Source organism: Bemisia tabaci, chromosome 6, assembly GCF_918797505.1.
Source record: "Bemisia tabaci chromosome 6, PGI_BMITA_v3".
Taxonomy (NCBI): Eukaryota; Metazoa; Arthropoda; class Insecta; order Hemiptera; family Aleyrodidae; genus Bemisia; species Bemisia tabaci.
This window is the reverse complement of record NC_092798.1, coordinates 16111944-16133089: the sequence shown is the minus strand read 5'-3', so window position 1 is coordinate 16133089 and position 21146 is coordinate 16111944. Positions and strand designations below refer to the sequence as shown.

Genomic DNA, 21146 nt, shown 5'->3' with positions numbered 1-21146 from the left:
ATTACATGCAATGCTTCATCCTCACGGGCGTACTTTCATCCAACTATTTTTAATAACTGTAAGTGATAAAAATGATGCGAATAGGAATGGGTGAGCATTCAAAAGATCAAAAGTACAAATATTCTGTTTACGTTTTATTTACACAGAGATTTAATTAGTTACAGGCAAAAAATTAAAAAATGATGATAAAAAACCTACCTAGAAAAAAAAAAAAAATAAGTGTTAAATGTACGATTGAATCTTTTCGGTCCATGTCAACAGACTGTTATACCCTTGTGCAGGAGAAAATATGCTTCAATTTGAAGATATTTACATAGAGAAGCATCTTAAATGATTACATCACACATTGTATTTAGTCATGAAGATGAATGAAATAAAATTCTTCCTGCGCTTGAAATTAACATGATCACATGACTAACTGCTGAATTCATCTTCTATACAGAGATGGCGCAGTTGAATAGAAAATCTTTCTATTTGAAGCTTACATCAGTAAATTTCAGATGGACGAGAAAACGAAACTAATTTTAAGCTTAGAAAAATAAAAAAAATTCTTAAATTTCACAATACATTAAAAGTGTAGGACAGATGACAGGATGATGAGACTGATGTTCTAACAAATGCAATGGCTTCGTTCACTGAGTGTACATCTATGGACAGAAAGAAAGAAAAGGTCTGCAATTAATTACAGAGTAAATATCACATTGTTTCAGCTCAGTTTTTCAACTAAATAAGCTAGAAAAGCAGAGTTCCAAGGAACGCAAATGCTGCTTATAGAGATAATCCACAACTTGAAATCTACTATTAGTAACAATAGGTGGAAAAACTTATTCTCGACAGGACTCGCAAGTTACAATCGATCGTGTGTGAAAAAGGGTTTGAAAATAGGAAGATAGCACAGATGGCACCACCTAAGCACAAATATCAATCATTTCTGGAAAAATTACAATGAAAGCACGTTTTTTTTTTTTTTTGTTTGTGCAAAATTGCTGTGAAAATGGACGTTTTTTATAACTAACGGGAAGTTGTAGAACAAAAGCCATATTGTTTAATACTTTAGGGGAAAAAAGGGTTTATTAAAATAAATGGCTAAATCCTTGTATCCCTGACAAAGATTAAAATGACTGTTTCAACCTGAAATTTTTTGCCAAGCTCTTATTCTGCTTTGCCAACTTTATTAATATCCCGACATTCTTGATAGCCTACACTTTTGACTTCATGCAGAAAAGGCAACAAGTTAGATCACTTTGCCAGCAATTTTTTTAAGGCAACATTTATTACATTTGTACATTTTCTTAAATTTCGTGTTTTCAATTCAGACACTAAGTAGTAGATGGTATAATCAATTGGAGAATGCAAAGGAGTAAGCTACTTCCATTCAAACTGCATCTAAAAATATAAAAAACGATAAATCAGTCGGTGAAATTCAGGGGCAACAGTGTAACGGGTAGAAAATAAAAAAATAGAGAATCAACCATAGGAAACTTACCACTCATTACTCATCGAAGTATTCGAAAGCCTCAGGAGGATCCGGCTCTTTTTCATCCTCTGACTTGGGTCCGAAAGCTGCTACTGGCTCGACCAATTCTTCTTCTTCACCTGATTTCAGATGCTGCACCATAACGATTCCACCGATTGCCACATCTTTGAGTGGAACATACGTTGACTGATCAGCAAACTGGATGTACTTCAGTTGCTGTTTCATTACTCTAGCTGGGTTTTGCAGGATCTCAAACGTTGGCTCAGGTTTCTTTTCTTCTTCCTTCTTCTCTTTTTCTTTCCTTTCTTTTTCTTCTTCCTTCTCTTTCTCTTTTACTTCATCAACTTCCATGGCGTCTGAGTGACGCTGTGCCGCACCTCCCTTCCGTTTTGCACGAGCCGTGATACTTAGAACTGCAGTGGTGACCTTTTCCCGTTCTTCTCTCTTCTTCTCTTCAAGAGGCGGAGGATACCCAAATTTGGATGGAGGGGCATTACTTCTAAATTCAAGTTTTGGCATTTTTAGACTACTATTCAAAGCTATTAGACAAGTGGGTGAGAAGGCCAAACACAAACAATGCGAGAGTGGGAACCAGTACCAATATTGGGTGAATATTAATGTACCCACGACAGCTTGCATGTTGATATGACCTGTCCTTGACTGAAGGGTTAAAGTTACGTTACGACCACCTGCATCAATGATTCCTTGCGCCATGATGGCTCCAAATTTGGACATTACATCCTCATGTTTGTCCGTGATTACTTTAGAGTAGAGATTTCTAAAATCTTTGACCTTTGGGTTCAGTGATTCTGTCTGCTGAATGAGGATCATAGCTGATGCAATCAAAGCACCTTGACGGACAAAGTTGACTGGATCGTTAGTCATAGGCTCCAAGAGGCTGATGGCCTCCTTCAGCCCTGTTCCTGCACAAGCAATACCCAACGCCATGGCTGCACCGTAACGCACATGGGGGTTGTAACTTTCCGCTAACAGGCTGACTACACTAGGACATTGTTCAGGGGCACGGAACAGAACAAATCCTATTCCAGTGACTGCTGCACGCCTAACATCATCATTGACATCGGAGACAGCTACATGCAAAAGCTTGCGGATTGCGGTGTTACTTCCCGTCCCACAGTAGGCCATAGCAATAGTGTACATGCCTGAACGGCGAAGGATGGGATCTTTGTCTGCACAAAGAGATGTGAGCAATGGATCTGCTTCTTCAAGACGCCCAAACATTATGAGCGCGATACCAACTGCAAGACCTCGCAGGATTTTTTCGTGTTGCGATTCTTGTGCATATGTTACCATGTCTTTTAAGGCTTTCTCTGACTTCGAGCCAAGCATCACCATACCCATGGCTAAACCAGCAGCTTCTCCTGTGGCAGCATCATCTTGATATAAATTGAACCTGATTTGAGCATAGATATCTTGCCGCTGAGTACCCATTGCAGCTAGACCTAGACCTAAACAACCGCCATGTCGGACCATTTCATTGGTGGCATTTTTCAGCTGTGACAGCAAGTAATCATTGATGACAGCTCCATGATTTGCATGAATAAGTCCCAAAGCGTAGAGACCTCCTCCTTCTGAGAACCCACTGCTTGGGCCAGTTTCTCGAGGAAGGTAACTTTCCATAAGCGCAAGAGCATCATGTTCGTGTCCTCTGTGAATAACGCCAAGAGATGCTGTTGCTGTTAACTTTGCCCAATTAGTAGCACGGGCTAGCCATTCTAGATTATCTCTAAGGAACTGATCACTGGTTGTTCCTGCGTGCATAAATGCATTAGCGATTACTGTAGCTGTGTGACAGATACTCACCCGAATAGCGTCTTTGGTATTCTTAAGGATGAGCATGTCCGTTTTGTTACTTCTAATTAAAAACTGTACATGTAGGTCAATCGTTACTTCTCCACTTAAGATCTTACTGAGATTTTGGATGTGCTCTTGTTGTTTCTTCTCATCTTCTGTTAAATTTTCAAACTTCTTTTCGGCCGGTGCTTCTGAGGTCGATGAAGTTTCAGACTTAGCAGGTTCCTGACTGGAATCATCCCCCGTTTGCACAGAGCCAGCATTGGCAGCTGTTGATGAGACGGATGGAGAGTCTGAGTTGGATGCATCAACAGGAACTGGTGTTAATGTATGGGCTGCACTTGGAATTGGGGCTGATAACCGTAGTGCTTGTAGTACGCTACCTAGAAATTGTTGAGTTGCTGATTCGTACATATCAAATGCAAGTTGGTATGCCATTAATGTGGACTTCTCAGATCCTTTGCTTAGCTTTTCTAAAACTTGTGCAACGGCGAGAGGATCATCTAAATAAATCAGGCATTGACACATGTTCACATAATCGGGTATTGCTAGGTTATGATACAGGTCCACGAGAGCCCTCAATACAGTATTACAAAATGCTTTAGACTCAATTGAGGACATAGCTACGACAAATGCATATTGGAGCATGCCAGGAATATCATCAGACTGTTTGATAGCTTGGTCGAATATATCCATCCTTCGTGTCTCTAGAGCAAGGCCCAAAGCCTGTTTATATTGACAGTCATCTAGACAAAGCTGGAACATCCTGTTGACGATATTTTCAAGACGAGGATCCATCTCCCGAGCTGTTGACGGGCTTTCGATACGTTCTACGCAAAGTGTAGTATAGTGATCGATACATTTTGCGAGGAGGGTTTGAACATACTCTGACTGAGAGGAAACGTCAAACTTATCACCTGCTCCAAGAGCATAAGTGAGAGAATCACTGTAAGACCCAAGGTGGAAGTAAACTTTACTTGCGACAAGAGCGGCTAGTTCTTGTTGATCGAAACCTTTATCTTCGTGCAGAATTTCAATTTTTTGAATAGCTTCTGAAATTTCAGGCCAAAATTCATCGACAATGAGATCCAACTTCTTCAGGGCAAAAACTTTGAGCTCTGGCATCGGCTCATCCAGTAAAGATATAATACCAGCTGCGGATGTAATTCTTACCGAAACGGCTCCTTCGTTCGTCCCCATGATTTTCACAACTTATATCCAACACTATAAGAGAAAAAACTGCTCAGAAATAAATGAATTGATAAGATGGACCAGAAATAAACACGGATAACATGAACAGCAAATTCGGGGATGCTTCTGACTCATCGTTCATCAGTCACGTGACTCAACAAAAACCGGTTGTTGTTGATAATCGAGCATTTTCATTTCCCTTCGGCAGTCACATTTTTTTCCAGACGTGCGGTGAAAATTCCACTTAAAAATGGATGATGAATGGGGTAAGAAAATTCTCTATTGTATTATTTTTCATTATGTGCACTCACTCTTCTCCAAAATACATTAGCCTAACCAATTTCCATTTTGTTTTATTCGCAGATTCAGAAAATTTTGCGCCCAAACCTCCTGCCTCAGCCGCCCTTAATGCCAACAAATGGGAAGGAGAGGATGAAGATGTCAGTGTAAAAGTAAGTTTTCACGATTTTAAACCTCTATAGTTTGTTAAGAGTTGCGTTTACGTTGCACACGAAAGCAGGAGTTTTCCAGAAAAAGAAATGAAGTATCTTCCTTTGACAGTGATAACAACAGCTTGCGACTGTCAACCACTTTGTCTCGTAACTCAATATTTTTCACTGTCTCTCGTAAAATTTCTGTGTGAGATCCTTCTGAGCGAATGCAGCTAGATTTATTTGAATCCTCTATCGTCTCCTGTTTACGCAGATGTCTTAGTCCACTTATCTGCATTCTAAGTTGAAAGTCCAATACCTAACCTCAATTCAGAATCGTCTGAAAGTCATCTACAATTCTATCGTCTTCTACTCAATTACTGCATCAATCAATTTTTTTACTTTCACTAGCCTACACCCTGCTTATTTTTCTAAGCTAATCTCTTAAATCACTTCAGTAATCCTGCGAACTATGATGTAGTTGAGGGTCTCATCAGGTGGGGCGTTGGTCAATGATCTTATTCGATTTCATTGTCTCTAGTATTTATTATACCCTTCAAACTCCAACTGTCCAAATATTTTTCATAAGCAGAGTTACTTGTGTTGACAAGTCGCACATGTTCTCTAATGTATTTTACATATCGAGCACAAAGAACCTGCGCTGAACATATGGTGATTGTGTAGGTTAGCCCTTAGGCAGAAGTGAAATCTTGATGACTACGACATTCCAGTACTAGGATATGCCTTCTTCAAAGGTTTATGTTATTGATGGCTAAGTTTTTGTGGTATGGAAGTCCTATACCATAGACATCTTCGACTTTACATGGACTTTTCAATTGATTTTATGTTTAAATTTCTAAGGTGCAAACAAAAATTATGAACAAAAAATTGACACAAACTAAATAGTTAGGCTGGTGGGCCTGTTCTCATAAGCTTCTCATTTCTGTTTTGCAATCCCCTGATGTGGTCAAACTGAGTGTAATAATTGTTACAATTCAACTACACATAATTACTTGAAAAAGAGACTGCCTTACTTTGAACACCTAAACTTCAAAACACCATTCCTCATCCATGATGCTTCTTGTTCCAGGACAGCTGGGATGCAGATGATGATGAAAAACCACCAGATACCTCCTCAAAATCAGCACAACTCAAGAAGAAAAATAAATTAACCGACAAAATAGCGGAGAAGGTAAATGGAGTTAATAATGTAGAAAATCACGTGATTATTTGTTCTTCGAGTAATCCCAAAATACTGTTCACATTAGCTGCTACAAGTAGTGTAAGCAATTGGAAAGACTAGGCATCAAATGATCTTAACTATTTCATTACCACGGTTAAAGTAACTCATCCGTTTTGTTGCACAAGCTGTGAATCCTAGACACTTTAATCCATCTTATGGCTACTGACACTTCAGGTGTGTATAGAAAGGGTTCAAATATGACATTTCTAAAATGAGCTACCGGATTTAGTCTCATTAATAGTCTGTTAATTAAATGTCTCGTCACTTAAAGTGCCCATTTTGGAAACCAAAATTATTCAGGAAACCATATAAAACTGAGTGAAATTTCCATCAAGAATCTTCTTACAAAATCTTTTTCTTCTGCCCATCACAAAAGAATACTGACTTCAGGCAGTTTTCACCAAGACATTCATTGAAAGAAATGCCTTGAGTATGTATCCCAGGCGAGTTGATTGTTGAATAATAATAAAATTCATTCAGTTAACAATGTAATTAAATCAAAGAAGGTAGTGACTGAAGCTCTCTGTTTATCAGTAAGAGATACTGAACCAGCACAACCAGAAGCAGAGGAAGCAATCCAGTACCAGAATATGCTTTCCTCAAAGGTTTATTTTATTGATGGCTAAGTTTTTGTGGTATGGAAGTCCTCTGAGATGCGTTCCTCTGTGATGGAGACAACGAAGTCAGTCATTAGGGTTATTAAGTTGACACAATTTTTCTTGTTTTTTCAAAAGATTAAGGAAACCCTTTCATTTCAGATTCTATGAAACATCTTATTGTAAAGATAGAATTTATCAGGTGATACGTACCTCTGAAAAGCATAATTTGCAGTATTTTTCCTCCATATTTTATTTGGTTCATCTCATGAAAAGGTTACATCACCTATTGCGAATAACAATAGAATGATAAGTATATCAAATCTTCAATTATTCAAATGTATTACAGCTTTTTTTTCTGTTTCTCTGTAGCAAAGGCAGGAAGAGTTAGCAAAATCACTCGCTGATATGACTCCTGAAGAAGCTCAAGCAGAAAAATTAAGAAGACAAAAGCTGCAAGAAGAATCAGATTTAGAAGTTGCGAAAGATATGTTAGGTATGATTTCCTGTATTATGTTTATTCGAATTTTGGTAAATTTTCAATCTAAAAATGTAGTCCAAGAAAATAGAAAGATTAAGGAAACAAACCAATTAGAAATGGGATGAAGTTTTGGGTCCTTAAATTACGCCACCCAAGTAGGGGTAGGATGGAGGTCCAGCGGTGGGTGACGGGGAGAAAGGGGGATCAAACCAAGGATGATGTTAGCTTGTCTGAAGGGAAAGAGGCTGAAAATCTTGCTTGATTTATATTGATTTTCTGCGTTTTCCCCCAAAAGGAAGGGCGACGTATTTTATGGATGGCCCCAAAGCCAACAGCTAAACAAGAACACGTAATTGCAGGGTGCTCAATGAAAATGTTCTGTTATAAATGTCCATTGAGTAATGTTCATTACAACTAAGTCGTCTTCATAATGTCCAAACCTCAGTTTTTCTTGTTGAAACATTTCAAACTCTTGACTTTATCCAAGAAGGAAATGATGAGAACTCAAAAGCTAATGACAGTACCTAGGTAAAATTGGATTTCCATGTCTATGAAAGTCTATGTACAGGAATGGGTTTGGGAACATTTAAGATTCGTCACAAAATTTTGCTGAAAAACCAGCGCCGGAAAAAAATGCTGCTACAGTTGATCAGTTTTTATGAACAGGTAAATAGAAATTTTATTTTCCCTAGGGAAAACTATTAAAATTTCCCCTCGCACTTTTATGTGACTGTTTTGGAATGAGTGAAGAAAATTCACAGGAAATTTCAGTGGAAGCTGTTGATTCGTTTTCCTTCAAAAAATTTGAACATGAATGGAGACTTGCCATACTGCAATCTGAAATATGTATTTTTTTACTGTAGTCATTGATATGCTCCTAAATCATACTCAGCTTAATCAGTCCTGAAACATTATTATATTTTTGGAACTTATTAAATTTACTAGGAAAATGAATTTTTACGTTTTTAAGTCCAGTAATGCCAACTTAGCGTTTCTCTCAAATCATAATCCAATGAACTTTAAGTGAACAATTAATTTATTCTCATCCCAAAACCTCTGATTTTGTTTCAGGTATTAAAGATGTTGATGTGGATCATTTCAAACCAGTTACGAAAGATGATTTTGTAGCATTCGAAGAAGCCATCAGAACTAAAATTTTATCACATCGAGATTCAGATCACTTCTCATTTTTCGCTGAAGAATTAATTAGAAACATTTGTGTTAATTTAAATTCAGCAGAGTTAAAAAAATTGAAAATCACTGTAGAAAGTTTACACGCCGAAAAATCAAAAGTTGAAAAAGCAAGTGAAAAAACGAAGAAAGCAAAAGGAAAAGCTAAAGCCAGGCTCAGGATTGAAGGAGACAACGTGAGCAAGGTAAATATTCTATCTTTAGTCATGAAAAAAAAAATTGTTTAGGTTTTACTCTCTCAATATTCATAAATATCTGTCATGTTTTTTAATGTCAGAATGTAAAAAATGCTCATTGATCTTTTTCTTGTCATATTGATGCAATCCTCTGAAACGAAACTTTCCTCATCTGAAAACATTAGTATCCTGCCATACTTCTCAGAATTTGAATTATAATGTGCTCAAAAACCAGCCATTCTGAACAATATTGAATTTACTTTATTTTTTTCGAACAATTGCTACCTTTCCATTTTCTTTTAACTCAAGAAGTTTTAACCCGGGCTGTAGAGGGAAATATTGAGATATAACCTTCATTATGCATGCAATCTCATTGGCTTCAAGGTCTAGGAAAAGCTCTCTGCGGCAAGTTGACTCGGGGATTGGAGTTCGGTCCAAAACCTCGCGAAAAAACTCACAGGAGAGGAATTGATCAGAACTTCATCTGCAAGGTTTCTCCTTCATCAGGTGGAAGGGAATACTTTGCTCTGATTGAAATAATGGAAAATACAGGGAAAGATAAGGTTTTCCCACGCTTCGTCCTGATGAAGTATCTTGTGCTTGAGCAAGCCCCTGTCTTTTTTCGGAGACAGCAATCAATCCTTCATTGACGAGTTTTCTCCTAAAAAGGCTTTGAACCAAACCCTTCTTTCAGAGGTAACTTAACGCTGAAATTCCTTTATGTCTCTCTACAGCAAGGTTGCTTGCAGTCAAGGTTTAGTTCAATTCTCTGTTCTCAAGGCTTTGCCTTATCTCCAGCTTCCATAGAATTTAAAAAGGGTTTCACTGGATTTGTTTTTTCTTCTCTTTGCAGATGTACGATGAATTTTCAGCGTACACCGTGGATGATACATACGATGACTTCATGTAAGAATCGAAAACCGTACTGTGCAAGGTGGGCAAGCTGATAGCTGTACGTGTGCCTGAATTATATTTTATACTTCATGTACAGACCGTAAAGTTTTAACCATGGAAATTTCACTCAAAAATTTCTATTTATTTTTATTCATTATTATTAATATTATTACAATTATGTGGTTATTTTTCCCTTGTCCTTTCTTTATTTGTTTTTAATTAAAACTTTCGTAAAATGCATTATTAAAATTTTATTTTTATTTCATGATGTTTTATTTTTACATGCAGCAAGTCAAGTTGCCGGTACTGATGGGAAACTTTTGAATTGATCGGGAAACTTCAAAGCTCAACAATCATGGGTACCTTTTCTAATGGATAGTTTTCAAAACTCAGAACGTAAAAAAAATGTAAAATTTGCCTAATTAATGCCACTATCCCCTCATCTCCGTGTTCTGCCCAGAAATCTTCACAGCTGCAAAATAGTGTTTTGGATTAAAGATTAGGCATCTGATTGTCATCTAGCAACGTCTGTAAAGCAGATGAATCTAATTTAAGAATAAGCTCTTAATCGATTCAAGAGTGTGTCCACTTAAAAATTTTGAGCGATATGCCAAGCATATCAATGGTGAAATAGGAAACCCTATTTTTCTGTATGAAACGTTGTAAATTTCTCTTCACGTTTTATTTCAATAAAATTTAACTTTTTTCTTCTAAGCAGAGACATTTAGATCGATCTTTCATTGCTCATCTAAAGCTATCAGGTATATCACTCATCAGTAAATGTCAGTTTGCTTTTTGGAAAAAGAGAAAAAGGACTAAAAATTAAAAACATCAGGGTGGAAATACTGGGTTTCCTCACTTCCACCATTGAATTTTTTAAAACTTGTGATTGCTCTTAAAGTTTACGAAAAAAAGAAAACATAGGTGCAAAGTTGATTCCATCACCTGGGGGTTAAGCATTGATACGCAATTACTATCATCCTTGGATTTGCCAATTAGGGAACTTAGGCAGCTGCGTATGGACTGCACGTTTTGAAGGGAAGGAGAGAGAAAGAAAGCTTTAAGAATTGTTAATTTTTTTATTTATTCATTTTCTTTTGTTGGGAGCAGTTATACCATGTAAGAATTGACAAAAAATAGATAAAACTTGCTGAAAAGACTCGCTTGTTGGTAGGTAATCTTTTTTGCTGTAACAACCATCACATGGGCAGCACAAAGTCCAGGCATGACTACCATCCTGAAAGCACAAAATTGAAGAGGAACAAAATGACTGTACTCCCGAAGTGATTTTTTTCTTTTTTTAAAAAGAAGTATATCATGGCTCTAGATTGAAGAATGAAAAACCTAGCTGTACTTAGTTCTTCATCCACAGAAAGTGAATCATAAGCTGACATAATATGACTCGTAAAGGATTGTCCTCCATTGGATATCATTTACATGACCTGTCGAGCGGTCGTGCAAGGACAGCATAAAAATTGAAATCAGTTTTCTGAGCTTGTGCAACTACAACACACACTGGAGCAAAAGATAATGATTCATAATAATAAATATCTCGTAAGGCACGAAACAAAGATGTGGTAAAACTAATTGGAAAAGCTTAGCAATGAGAGCATAGAGATACATGGTTTCATGACTTAATAAAATGAGTAATTAAACATCAAAATTTTTGACATTTTTAAGACTCTTGCAATGGACTCAGCATGTCGTGTAGTGCACAGAAACTTCCATCTTAATTTTAAAGAAAAAACGAAAGTATGAGTCAAATTTCGAAGTTTCTCATCGAATTCTCGAATGATTATTGCAGGTTGCATATGTGGCCTATTGAAATCGATTCCGTGAAATTCCATTTCGCATCTCTGAGTACGAGTAGGGCAAAGTGGTACTTATTCAAGCACTGACAAGTTAAAGATGAATCATTCAGACAATCAGCTATTTTCTTAAGGTGTTGACTTACCTACCTTGTGAAACTAAAAAAATACCTTGCGGTTAAGGAAAAATCACGTAGTACAACAATTCTTTTGTGATGGTGAATAAAAAATAAAATATCAGTATAATTTTGGCGTATTGAACCATGGTAATTTTTAGAACTTAATTGAAAAAAGAAGCAAACTCAAAGAGCTCAATGAAGTTGCTTCTTCCGAGCAGGTTTCACTTACCTCATCTTTGCTCCATCATGCGTGAGTATTAGGTTTTAAGATGCACTAATGCAACTTGCATTATAATTCCTGAGGGCTTTTTTCGACTGTTCATTTCCTGAAATTTGGTCTTCTCAATCGAGCATTTAAAGTCTATCTACCTCAGATGAGATGGAGACCGAAAATTCTATTCGTGGTCAGTACTACATTATGCTTAGTTTATGCCGCTAAAACAATCCTATCTTGAATATTTGCTGTCTTCTCGCAGTTTTCTGAAAGGAGAAAAGTTTTTCATTTTATTAAGCAGGTATAGACGTTTAAGATTGTCGAATCATCGCTGCAGAAAACCATAGATGCGGACAAAAGGCAGAAAGGCGGCATGCAGCAGGAAGGAGCCAAGTCTGCTGTGGTGTTTTCGAAATCGTGTGACTTCTATTCCTCGTACGTACATACAATAATGAAACGTACGGGACTTTCTTTTATTAAAAACTAACAATTTTTTAGTGAAAAATAGAAACTGTTCTAACTTTCCAGAAAAAGGAAATGTTGTACAATATTGAAAACACTGTAATAGACTCAGTTCTTCTCCACTAAACTCCATCAAAAATATCGATCTACTGTGGCAACAATGTTACATCCAAAAATTAATCATTGCTGTGTTTACCTCCTAATCTGTGTGTTTGGAATAAACATGTTGCATGTCTATGTTTGATTTTATTATAGTGGCTCCTTCAGCAGAAAGATACATCGTATAGAATGAAAGCTAAGAAAAATAAAAACAGGATCAAAATAATCCTAGCATTTAAAGTGAGGGTATGAATTTTAACAAAGTCGCGGCTGTTTCTGGCTTGTGGTCAAGGTAGATTACAACATCTTCACAATTAATCACAGGTTAAAAATAATTTTGGGTATGGAAAACTGAATTAAAGCAAATACTGGTATTAATATGGCTAGGGTGAAAATTAACTCACCACTCACACTTATTTTGTTACTGAATTGCATTACGGAGAGGTATTTTTGAGGGTTATAAAGGATATTCTGCGGGCATTGGAGCTCCTTTCCAAACAGCAATAATATTTTTAGCCGCTTGACAATTTTTTTCCTCTGTTCCTTTTGAGGTGGCATCTCCCATGTGAGGTAGAATAACTGGAAACAAATATGATATTTTAGACAGATTTTGGAAAAGCATATTAATGGCAATGCAACAATGTTTTTGAGAGGGTTGATAAGAATCTAGTGTACATTTGCATGGTTTATGATACCTAATTCCATATCTGAATCAAGAGAATGAAATCACACTAACAAAAGGTTTTTTCAATTTCCATTTTTTTACAGTCTAGTAGGAGCCTATTGCTTATGGGAAAACGCATCATACTGTAAAAGGAAAGAAGGAAATTGCAATCGGAAGAGCTATAAGTAGCAGCCGTAAAAAGCTTAGGTACTCTTGTACTAACTACTCCACCTACTGTGTAATTTTTTATGTCTCCTGAACATTTTCATTTTTCCGAGTTGATCCATTTCCATTTTGCTGATCTAATCTCTTACTGGCCAAATTGACTTGCATTTGGTAAAGTCCTCTATCTCAGTGGTCGAGTTCAAAACGAAGAACATATAATTATGCACAGGCAATAATGCAGGCATTCAGTTTTTCCAAGAAAGAGATGTTTAATATGAGCCATTATTAGTTGTGAACAAGGCATAAAATATGTGTAAAACGTTATTTGGAGAGTTAAATAGAAAAGGACAGACAGTACAAATAAAGGACTCAAAAATGACAAAAAAATTGGTAGTACTTGTTCTTGATGTATATAAAACAGCACCTCAGACTAGGACCATTTACTGTTACACTAGAATAGTTTGTTCAAATCTTCGGGCAAAATGTAGTATAACTCACCACAGTTTTTAAGCGTGTGTAGCGGATGGTCTAGAGGCAATGGTTCGGGGCATGTAACATCTAGCCCTGCACCGAGAATTTTCCCTTGTTGAAGAGCTTCAGTAAGAGCATCTTGGTCTACTAGCACTAAAAAGAATGTTGGAAATAATAATTGATCAGAAATAGTAAAATAATCACCAAGATAAGACTATTTTCAAACGCTTTGCATTTCAATAAGCCAGGATTAATTGTTTCCGGAGAACTGGAAAAAAAGGCGAATTTTGGTGAGCGCTTGAATAACAGGATTAAAATTTTTTTAGCTCAGAATTTGCACAGCCACCGTCAATTTGTCATCAATATCCAACATCAGCCTCAGGAACTGAAAGTGGCATCATGAAAACATTTTGGCCCTGGACCCAAGAGCCCGACATTGTAATAAAGTTTGTAAAATAGGTTTTCAATTTGTTTCTTCTTATTATAATGTAAGAAAATCTCTGAGGGTGATTCCTTTTAACTAGGCTTAAGCATAAGTAAGTTGACAGCGGTGGGGACTAGCAAAATTCAAAACATTTTGATATTGTTCTCCTTGAGGCAAGGAATCATGAAAAGTGTTTTCCTTCTTTCAGAATAGAGTTGGTTCTTAAGTGATTTAAAATGAAAATGGGTAGTTCACGAACTTCCCCTCTGATGCAGAGACAGAGGATATTTGTTTAAATCTCTGATGCAAAATTAACTAGGTATATTACATGTATTTCATGTTCACCTCTAAAGGTTCATCTCCTAAGAGGAGAAAGGGAGTCAAAACAAAAAAAAACAAAATTGTACCAACCACCCCTTGCAGTATTAATAAAGATGGCGTTCCTCTTCATAAGGGAGATTTTTTCTCTACTGATGAGTCCCTTTGTTTCCGGAGTGGCCAAAATAGTCAGTATAATGAAATCACAGGTCTGCAATAACGTATCGAGGTCAGTGAACACAGCACCAATTTCAGCTCCTGCCAAAACCAATCAATAATTTCAAAATTGCGTCATTTGGGGGGAAAATAAATCCAAAGTAAAAAGACAGGAGGGAAAAAGAAATACAAAGAGAAAAGGAAGAGGTAGTAATGATGACGGAGACAAAGGAAAAGAGGAAGAAAAGGAGGAAGATGATAGGGGGCCATACAGGAGACAAATCGTTGTCTCCTGCACAAAGGAACGTATCTTGTCGGCGCTGTTTCAGTATTTAGCTATAGGAACATTTTGTTTTGTCATGAAGGAGCCCTCGTGTGAATTTTTTGAAAATGTTAGTGCTTTTTCTTGCGAACATAAAGAGAAATTACTGGCAACTAGCAAATTCATGGGATGGTTCTCTAATAAAAAAATACAATTTCAATAAGGAATACTGAAAAAGTGTAATTAAGATATGTTCTCTCATGCAGGAGACGACAAAATAACATCATGTACTTACATTGTGAGTAAATTGACCATGAGATTCACTGCAGGAGTAAACTGCAGAGTGAGCTACTATGGGCTAATGATCATGTTGTGTAATTGTTTGAGGTCTTTTACATCTTCTGTTGTTATAAGTCAGGATTTTTGACATTTTCTTTTTAAAATTTTTTCTTAAAAATTAATTAATCCAAAAAATAGAAAATTTTTAAAATTTCAAAATTCACAGCCTGATTAGATGAATATCTGCAAGTACAATGGTTATTATTTCCAAGTGATGAGGCGGATGCCGTCTGTCTATAAAGGTAGTTTTAAGAAAAACAATGTTGATAAGTATTTTTGTTCATAACTCTTTTTGTTGATGAACCCTCTTACTTAGTTAAGGTTATTTGAGTAGAGAAAATGAACTGAGTATGACATTCGTTTTTTGACGTTCTTTATTCATTAATTTTATTCATCATCATTTTAGCATTTTCTCAGTGGATACCTTGACAAGAAGGGACAAAAAGTTTTGAGGTAAAGTTGCAGCTTACTAAATTGAATCGTACAATAATTCATTGTCAGTTATGGGTAGTAAAATTTCGTTCAAGCCATATCCCTATAGCTCCATTAGCAAAGTCCCTCTGCAGAGTTGAGCATGACTATCGAATGAGGAGATTTAACAATCGTAATTGCAGTCCCTTTAGAAAATTTGGGTAGTCTATTTTTAAATCTGCTGACGGTTGTCATTTATTTCTGAAAGTACAAAACATACCATTCGGTTTCTCCTTTCTACTGTAATAAAGAATTTGTTTTGGAGAGAAGCTTTTCAGTTTGACCGCAACAGAATGTCCTATTCGTCCATAACCGATAATTCCAATGGTTGAATCATAAAGTCCTTGGCCTTTTACCCAATGATTAGCTAACAGGTCTGGGGTCCAACCACCACTAAAAGGAAGAAGCAATAATGAATTATTAGATAATCACTGCCTTAGTGAGTGAGAATAAGTTAACACATTTTTATCTCAATTGACAATTGAGAGTAAATCATAAGGATTATGAAGGAATTTGGCTTTTTCTTTATGACCTCCTGAGCAAAATAATCCGTGAAAATTGTATTTGTTCGGTGCCAGTTTAATTAAAAGAGGGTTGCAAACGGAAATTTCTCAGTATTTTTAAGGGGTTTATTACTGTGAACATGTGGGACGCTCCGCTATGTCGGATTTCAGATGAGCCCTTACTTGGAAGTTGACATGGCATACTGCATACTGTATGTTGTTATCATTTAGGATTTCTGATCTGAATTTTGACGCAGCAACATTTCTACCAAAACTGCATGTGAGTTTGCTGAAAGTTTTATTTTTCAGCTCAGTTCTCACGAAATTGGCAGAGAGAAAGTTAAGTCTTTAGTTTGGAAATCCTAAAGAGTTGAGTAAAAAAAAATATTAATATTCAATGGACATCGAATTCTTCTGAGAGTAATTGCATGCAATTTCTTCTTCTAAGTTTTTGGGTAACAGTTTTCCTTTCAACTGGAAAAAGAGAGAAAAAAATATAAATGTTTTCTTTTGAATTTTCGATAGTGTGAAATGATGATAGGTATAAAAAATTAAATATTTTAAATAAGAATTCTAATTAAGAATATTAAACTCTGGTTAAAGTATGACTGGAGTTTAAAGCACCTGTAAAATCTTGACTGGAGGTTAAACCATAGGAAGAGGTGATGGAGCCAAATTTAAGTGAATACTATTTTTTCCTTTGGATGAAAGATACACTAAGATCATTTATACAGCAACAGATTTGCATTCAAGATCAATGAGCTGATCCTTACCACCAAATGATAAAATTTTCTACCTTTTAACTCCATTTGAGGCCTCAACTATTCGCCGAGAAACTGCAAGCAGCAAAGCAACGGTAAGTTCTGCGGTCGCTTCCAGGTTCGAGACATGAGGAGCGTAACCAAGACGAACATTGTACTTCTTAAAAATTTCCACTTCCACATGATCCACGCCAACAGATGCAGTGCTGACCACTCTCAAAGAAGGAACTGTAAAAATCATGACAAAAAAATACCATGAATTTTTTAAGGGTAAAAACTAAAAAATCAAAGGAAAATAAAAGGAAAAGGATATTTACTTTAAAAATTGATGGGAAATTTTTTGAAAAGCTGATTAGATTCATGTGGAGAGCCAACGGGCTTTTACATAAAAATGTGAAAGCTTCAAAGTTCCGCATCCTTGGAATCAACAGCTCATTTGGGTGACATTAGTAACAAATGGATGATGTATTTTCCAGCAGGGGAAAAATATAAATAAATAAATAAATATTCAGTCAAACATCATGAGTCCCACTTTTAAAAAAGTGCATTTCATTGACTTACACTTCAAAAAAACTGATACAAATCAAAATTGAAAAACTCACCTCCTGCAGCAAGAACATCTTCATCAACTCTCAAGGGGCCAATCATCATCACTCCAAATTTCCCTCGAATAAGTTTGATGAATTTATCTTGCGGCAATAGTCCATTCTTCTTGTTGTCCCAGCATTCGACTTCAAAGCTGAAAAAAAAAAATAATCACTGAGAAGTTAGTAGGAGACTAAAAAGCTTTGGAAATATTTTGAGCACATCAGAAGTACGGTCCGAGACTCATAATCAAAGTCTGCTGTAGCATTGATTTCCACCTAAATAAAATTAGATCATAAAGAATTTCATGTAAAAAATAAAAGTTGGTCTAACGGACAACTATAAAAATTACTTAAATGACTTCAGATTTTCATAACTTAGGTATGAATCACCAAGAGATACTTCATTCACAATTCATCCCTTTGTTCAAAGTTCCACGACACCTCCTTTATCATTTCCTTCAGCATGCAAGAAAAAACGGACAACAATAACTACCCAATTTTTGAGACACTTTGATGTGAAAACTCTTTCTTAGTTTTGAAAGTCAATTAATTGAGTATGATCCCAATTTTTAAACACATATTAACTGGTAAGGAGTTGTGATTAACTCTTTGCTGTTCTCAGGCCATTATGCATTTCCCAAGTAGCATTTCTCAACGGAAAAATCGCTATATATTGCGATTTTATCGACGATAAAATCGCCAGGATCATCAAAATTTGAGCAATTATCCTCCATTTTATCGCAATGAAATCGCACTTTTATCGCCCGACAATTTAACACAATATTTTCGAAATATAAATCGCAGTAAATGGCGATTTAATCTCGATTTTATCAACAAAAATTTATCACGATATTATCACACCAAAAATTGCGATTTGTAGCTCTTTAATCGCCATTTATCGCAATTTTAATGCGATAATATCTTGATATATTGCCACCAATGTAATCGCGATAACCAACCAATAAAGTCACTATTTATTGCAATCATTGCTACTTGGGTTAGTGGTTCAGAGTGGCAACTTCCGTGAAATACATTTTTCCCTCGCCTAATGAAAAAATGTATTCTATTTTAACCTTGTACCTACCTCTTATGTTCAACTTAAAATACGACAGATCAAAGCGGTCGAAGTTAGAATACTGCCTGTGTTTGCATGGGGTGCCATCATATCAGCTTTAGGTATATAAAATGATACTTGAAGTGTTATACTAGGTATAAGTACAAAAAAATTATACTTAACTGTTCCTTTAGTAATGCAATTGCTGAGGGTGAAAAATCACAACGTGTTACTAGAACATTTGGTTTAACTGGATGGCTAGACATTTTCACATCTATCAAACTCAGGGTGTGTTTAGTTTGCTGTAAAAATCGTTGACACTGCAAGACATGCATACCATTTCTAATTCAATTTTTACAGAGTGTTATTGGGCAGGGCCACTTGAGCGCAATGTAAATCTTGACACAGAGCAAATTTAGCCTATGTTGACAGATAGTTAAGGTAATTCATGGAAATGCTTTAATTAGGAATTTGTGAGTGGGCATTTCAAATTGCTACCTGGTTTAAATTTCACTTTTATGGAGAGTTGAGAATCATATTGGATAGCGTCAAGTCATGAACACGATTTAATTGCGTAATTTGACTCGTAACTATGAGCATTTGAGTTCCTGCCTGGCAAGGATATTTGGGCATGCAATGTTGTCTCAAAATTTTTTACACACCCAATTGCAATGCAATATTGTGAGACGGTTTGGAAAGTATTTGAACAACGTTGCAGGAAAAGTGGTTGATCCGCTTTCATGCACATGAGAAAAGAATTTTCAAAGTGAACTATCACTCACACAATGAATGATCAGTGGTACTTGAAAAGTGGTAAAACAAAACGGACAAGGAGGCTGAGAAAACAATTGAAAAATGCTCGAGACTTTTCAGCTAATAATCCTCGCATTAGTGTCGAGAGAGATACTGATAAGGCACTGATACTGATAACAGCAACAAGCAAACAAACAAGCTACAAACAGTAGTAGAGGTAACTGTTCAAAGGCAGCAGCACTTTCGCATGCGAGTTTGACGGAAAAAGCAAAAGAATGTAGGAAATGCAACAATGTATGAAGAAATCGGTAACCGCGATGTAACGTGAGCGCTGATTGGCTCCGTAACTTTGAGCGCGAGCGCGGTATGGTGGCTATATACAAAAAAAGCCGCGAAGTTTCAAATTAGCGCGGAGTCCACTCGCTTGCCGACAGAGCCGCAGCGCGCATGACGCACGACCCGCCTTTCATTATTACACTTCATCTGGCGTTTAGAGTTCACTAATTACATCACATGACAAGTGCGTAATTATTAAAGTCGAAAATTTAAAAAAATAAATAAATAAATAAGAAAAAAAACAAAAAAACGCACTGACGCCTACAAACCTAATGGGATTCAAGCATTGCACAATGCTTGAAGTATATCTTCAGGTTTGTAGGCGCTAACGTGCGCTTACGAGCTACGGCAGCACGCGCCGCGCCGCGCCATACAATTACCCACAATTGGACTGAGTTAAGCAAAAAGGAACCAATCCACATTTTGGAAAAAATTGAGTTATGAGTGGTTTTGATTTCAACCACTGCTCTACTATCTATAGCCAAAAATTCAAAGTTTTTGTTGGAGCAAATTTTGCAGAAATTGAACTTGAAGTTTATCTTTTACATTGAGTCTTATGCAGGAACCAAACTTTAAACCTCTTTTCTCCGTTCGATCCTGGTGTGGCTTGGTTTCTTTCTGTTTAACTCCGTCCAATTAATAGGCCAGGGTTTTAAAATCTTGGCAATTTGACATCAAATTCGAAATTAGCGACTAAAAAAACATCAGTAACGAAACTTTCGTGATCTTTCAGTCATTATCCGATTTTTTTCTTCCTATTCTTGAGTTTTGGACCATAGTGCGGCGCAGGCGGCGGCTCATGAAATTCTCCCCTGTGCTCAATCACTCATTTGCCGCAACAGCCCTGTTAATATCCTCCACTCTGCGGTTGATTCTTCGAGCAAGAGACTGGCTCTCCAACTGATTTGCTCGCAATGTTGAGGAGATTTTGCAACTTCATGTAAAGGCTCTAGAGACCAACATATTCATTGATTGGACAGCATTAAGCAGAAAAGAACCAAGCCAATCAGCTATTGCCAAAACTTGGGCAATTCAATTTTTTACATCAGAGTGGTTGTGCAGATTTTTATGCAAATTTCAGTGAATTATCTGCATGCGAAGCAAATTCCTTAAAATTTTCAAAGGAATCCGCACAAACGTTCTTTGAAAGAAATTTAATTGTCCAGTTAAATTTGGCAATAGCTGATGTGGTTTGGTTTTTTTCTGCTAACAATAAGTGTAGTCCAATTCAAAATATTTTCATTATGAGGTACTCCACTTGGAGGGAAAACTTAAGGGTAAAATACACATATTTTTTCAATACGTATAATCTCTTAAATAGGGTAAGTTTCGTCAGAAATTATAGAATGGTATATGTAAAGGAATATAGATACTTGATTATTTTTCAGCTAATCCCACCGAAATGCTCAGTAAGTCAGTGATCAGAGACCCATCCTCATGCGTTGTCATTTACACAAAACTGTACATTTTTTATTTCTTTAAGTATTATTTTCAGGATGCAGACTAGATTGATGGAATTTATAAAATGCCGAGAAATTACTGTATTCATGTTAGGCTGTTCATGATCAAGGAGCATTGTTTCAGCAGATTTCTTCCTTGTGATCCACCATGTAGTAGAAAATGGTGACTTTACTTGTCACACATTATATAGTGCATATTAGCCCTGGCTTAATTTAACTTCATAC

The 21146-nt window shown here is 36.4% G+C and overlaps 3 protein-coding genes across 5 annotated transcripts; 1 reads left to right on the top strand and 2 right to left on the bottom strand.

Moving 5' to 3' along the window:
• Nucleotides 1–119: 119 nt before the first annotated feature.
• Nucleotides 120–4494, bottom strand: Rpn2 (Regulatory particle non-ATPase 2). Its single transcript, XM_019051135.2, has 2 exons — nucleotides 1487–4494; nucleotides 120–647 (listed from the first exon to the last, which is right to left on the bottom strand). Exon 1 carries the CDS (start codon nucleotides 4490–4492, stop codon nucleotides 1493–1495), a length of 3000 nt encoding a protein of 999 aa, XP_018906680.1. The 5' UTR covers nucleotides 4493–4494; the 3' UTR covers nucleotides 120–647; nucleotides 1487–1492.
• A 110-nt stretch (nucleotides 4495–4604) lies between these two features.
• On the top strand, nucleotides 4605–9755 carry eIF3j (eukaryotic translation initiation factor 3 subunit j). Its single transcript, XM_019051137.2, has 6 exons — nucleotides 4605–4749; nucleotides 4847–4935; nucleotides 6005–6106; nucleotides 7126–7249; nucleotides 8306–8610; nucleotides 9455–9755. Exons 1-6 carry the CDS (start codon nucleotides 4734–4736, stop codon nucleotides 9509–9511), a joined length of 693 nt encoding a protein of 230 aa, XP_018906682.1. The 5' UTR covers nucleotides 4605–4733; the 3' UTR covers nucleotides 9512–9755.
• Nucleotides 9756–10560: 805 nt separating this feature from the next.
• Nucleotides 10561–19304, bottom strand: LOC109036768 (glyoxylate reductase/hydroxypyruvate reductase). 3 transcript variants are annotated; one of them, XR_011900000.1, is made up of 9 exons: nucleotides 18556–18850; nucleotides 17334–17470; nucleotides 16767–16959; nucleotides 15688–15860; nucleotides 14333–14497; nucleotides 13525–13650; nucleotides 12609–12776; nucleotides 11652–11902; nucleotides 10561–10732 (listed from the first exon to the last, which is right to left on the bottom strand). XR_011900000.1 is itself a non-coding variant. In XM_072301224.1 (7 exons), the coding sequence occupies exons 2-7, from the start codon at nucleotides 17380–17382 to the stop codon at nucleotides 12655–12657; spliced, it is 828 nt and encodes a 275-aa protein (XP_072157325.1). In that variant the 5' UTR covers nucleotides 17383–17470; nucleotides 19155–19304; the 3' UTR covers nucleotides 12602–12654. The 3 variants fall into 3 exon arrangements, 2 of the variants coding, with proteins under 2 accessions (XP_072157325.1, XP_072157324.1); XM_072301224.1 differs by lacking the exons at nucleotides 10561–10732; nucleotides 11652–11902; nucleotides 18556–18850 and adding an exon at nucleotides 19155–19304 and having other exon boundaries at nucleotides 12602–12776; XM_072301223.1 differs by lacking the exons at nucleotides 10561–10732; nucleotides 11652–11902 and having other exon boundaries at nucleotides 12602–12776; nucleotides 18556–18849.
• Nucleotides 19305–21146: the final 1842 nt, after the last annotated feature.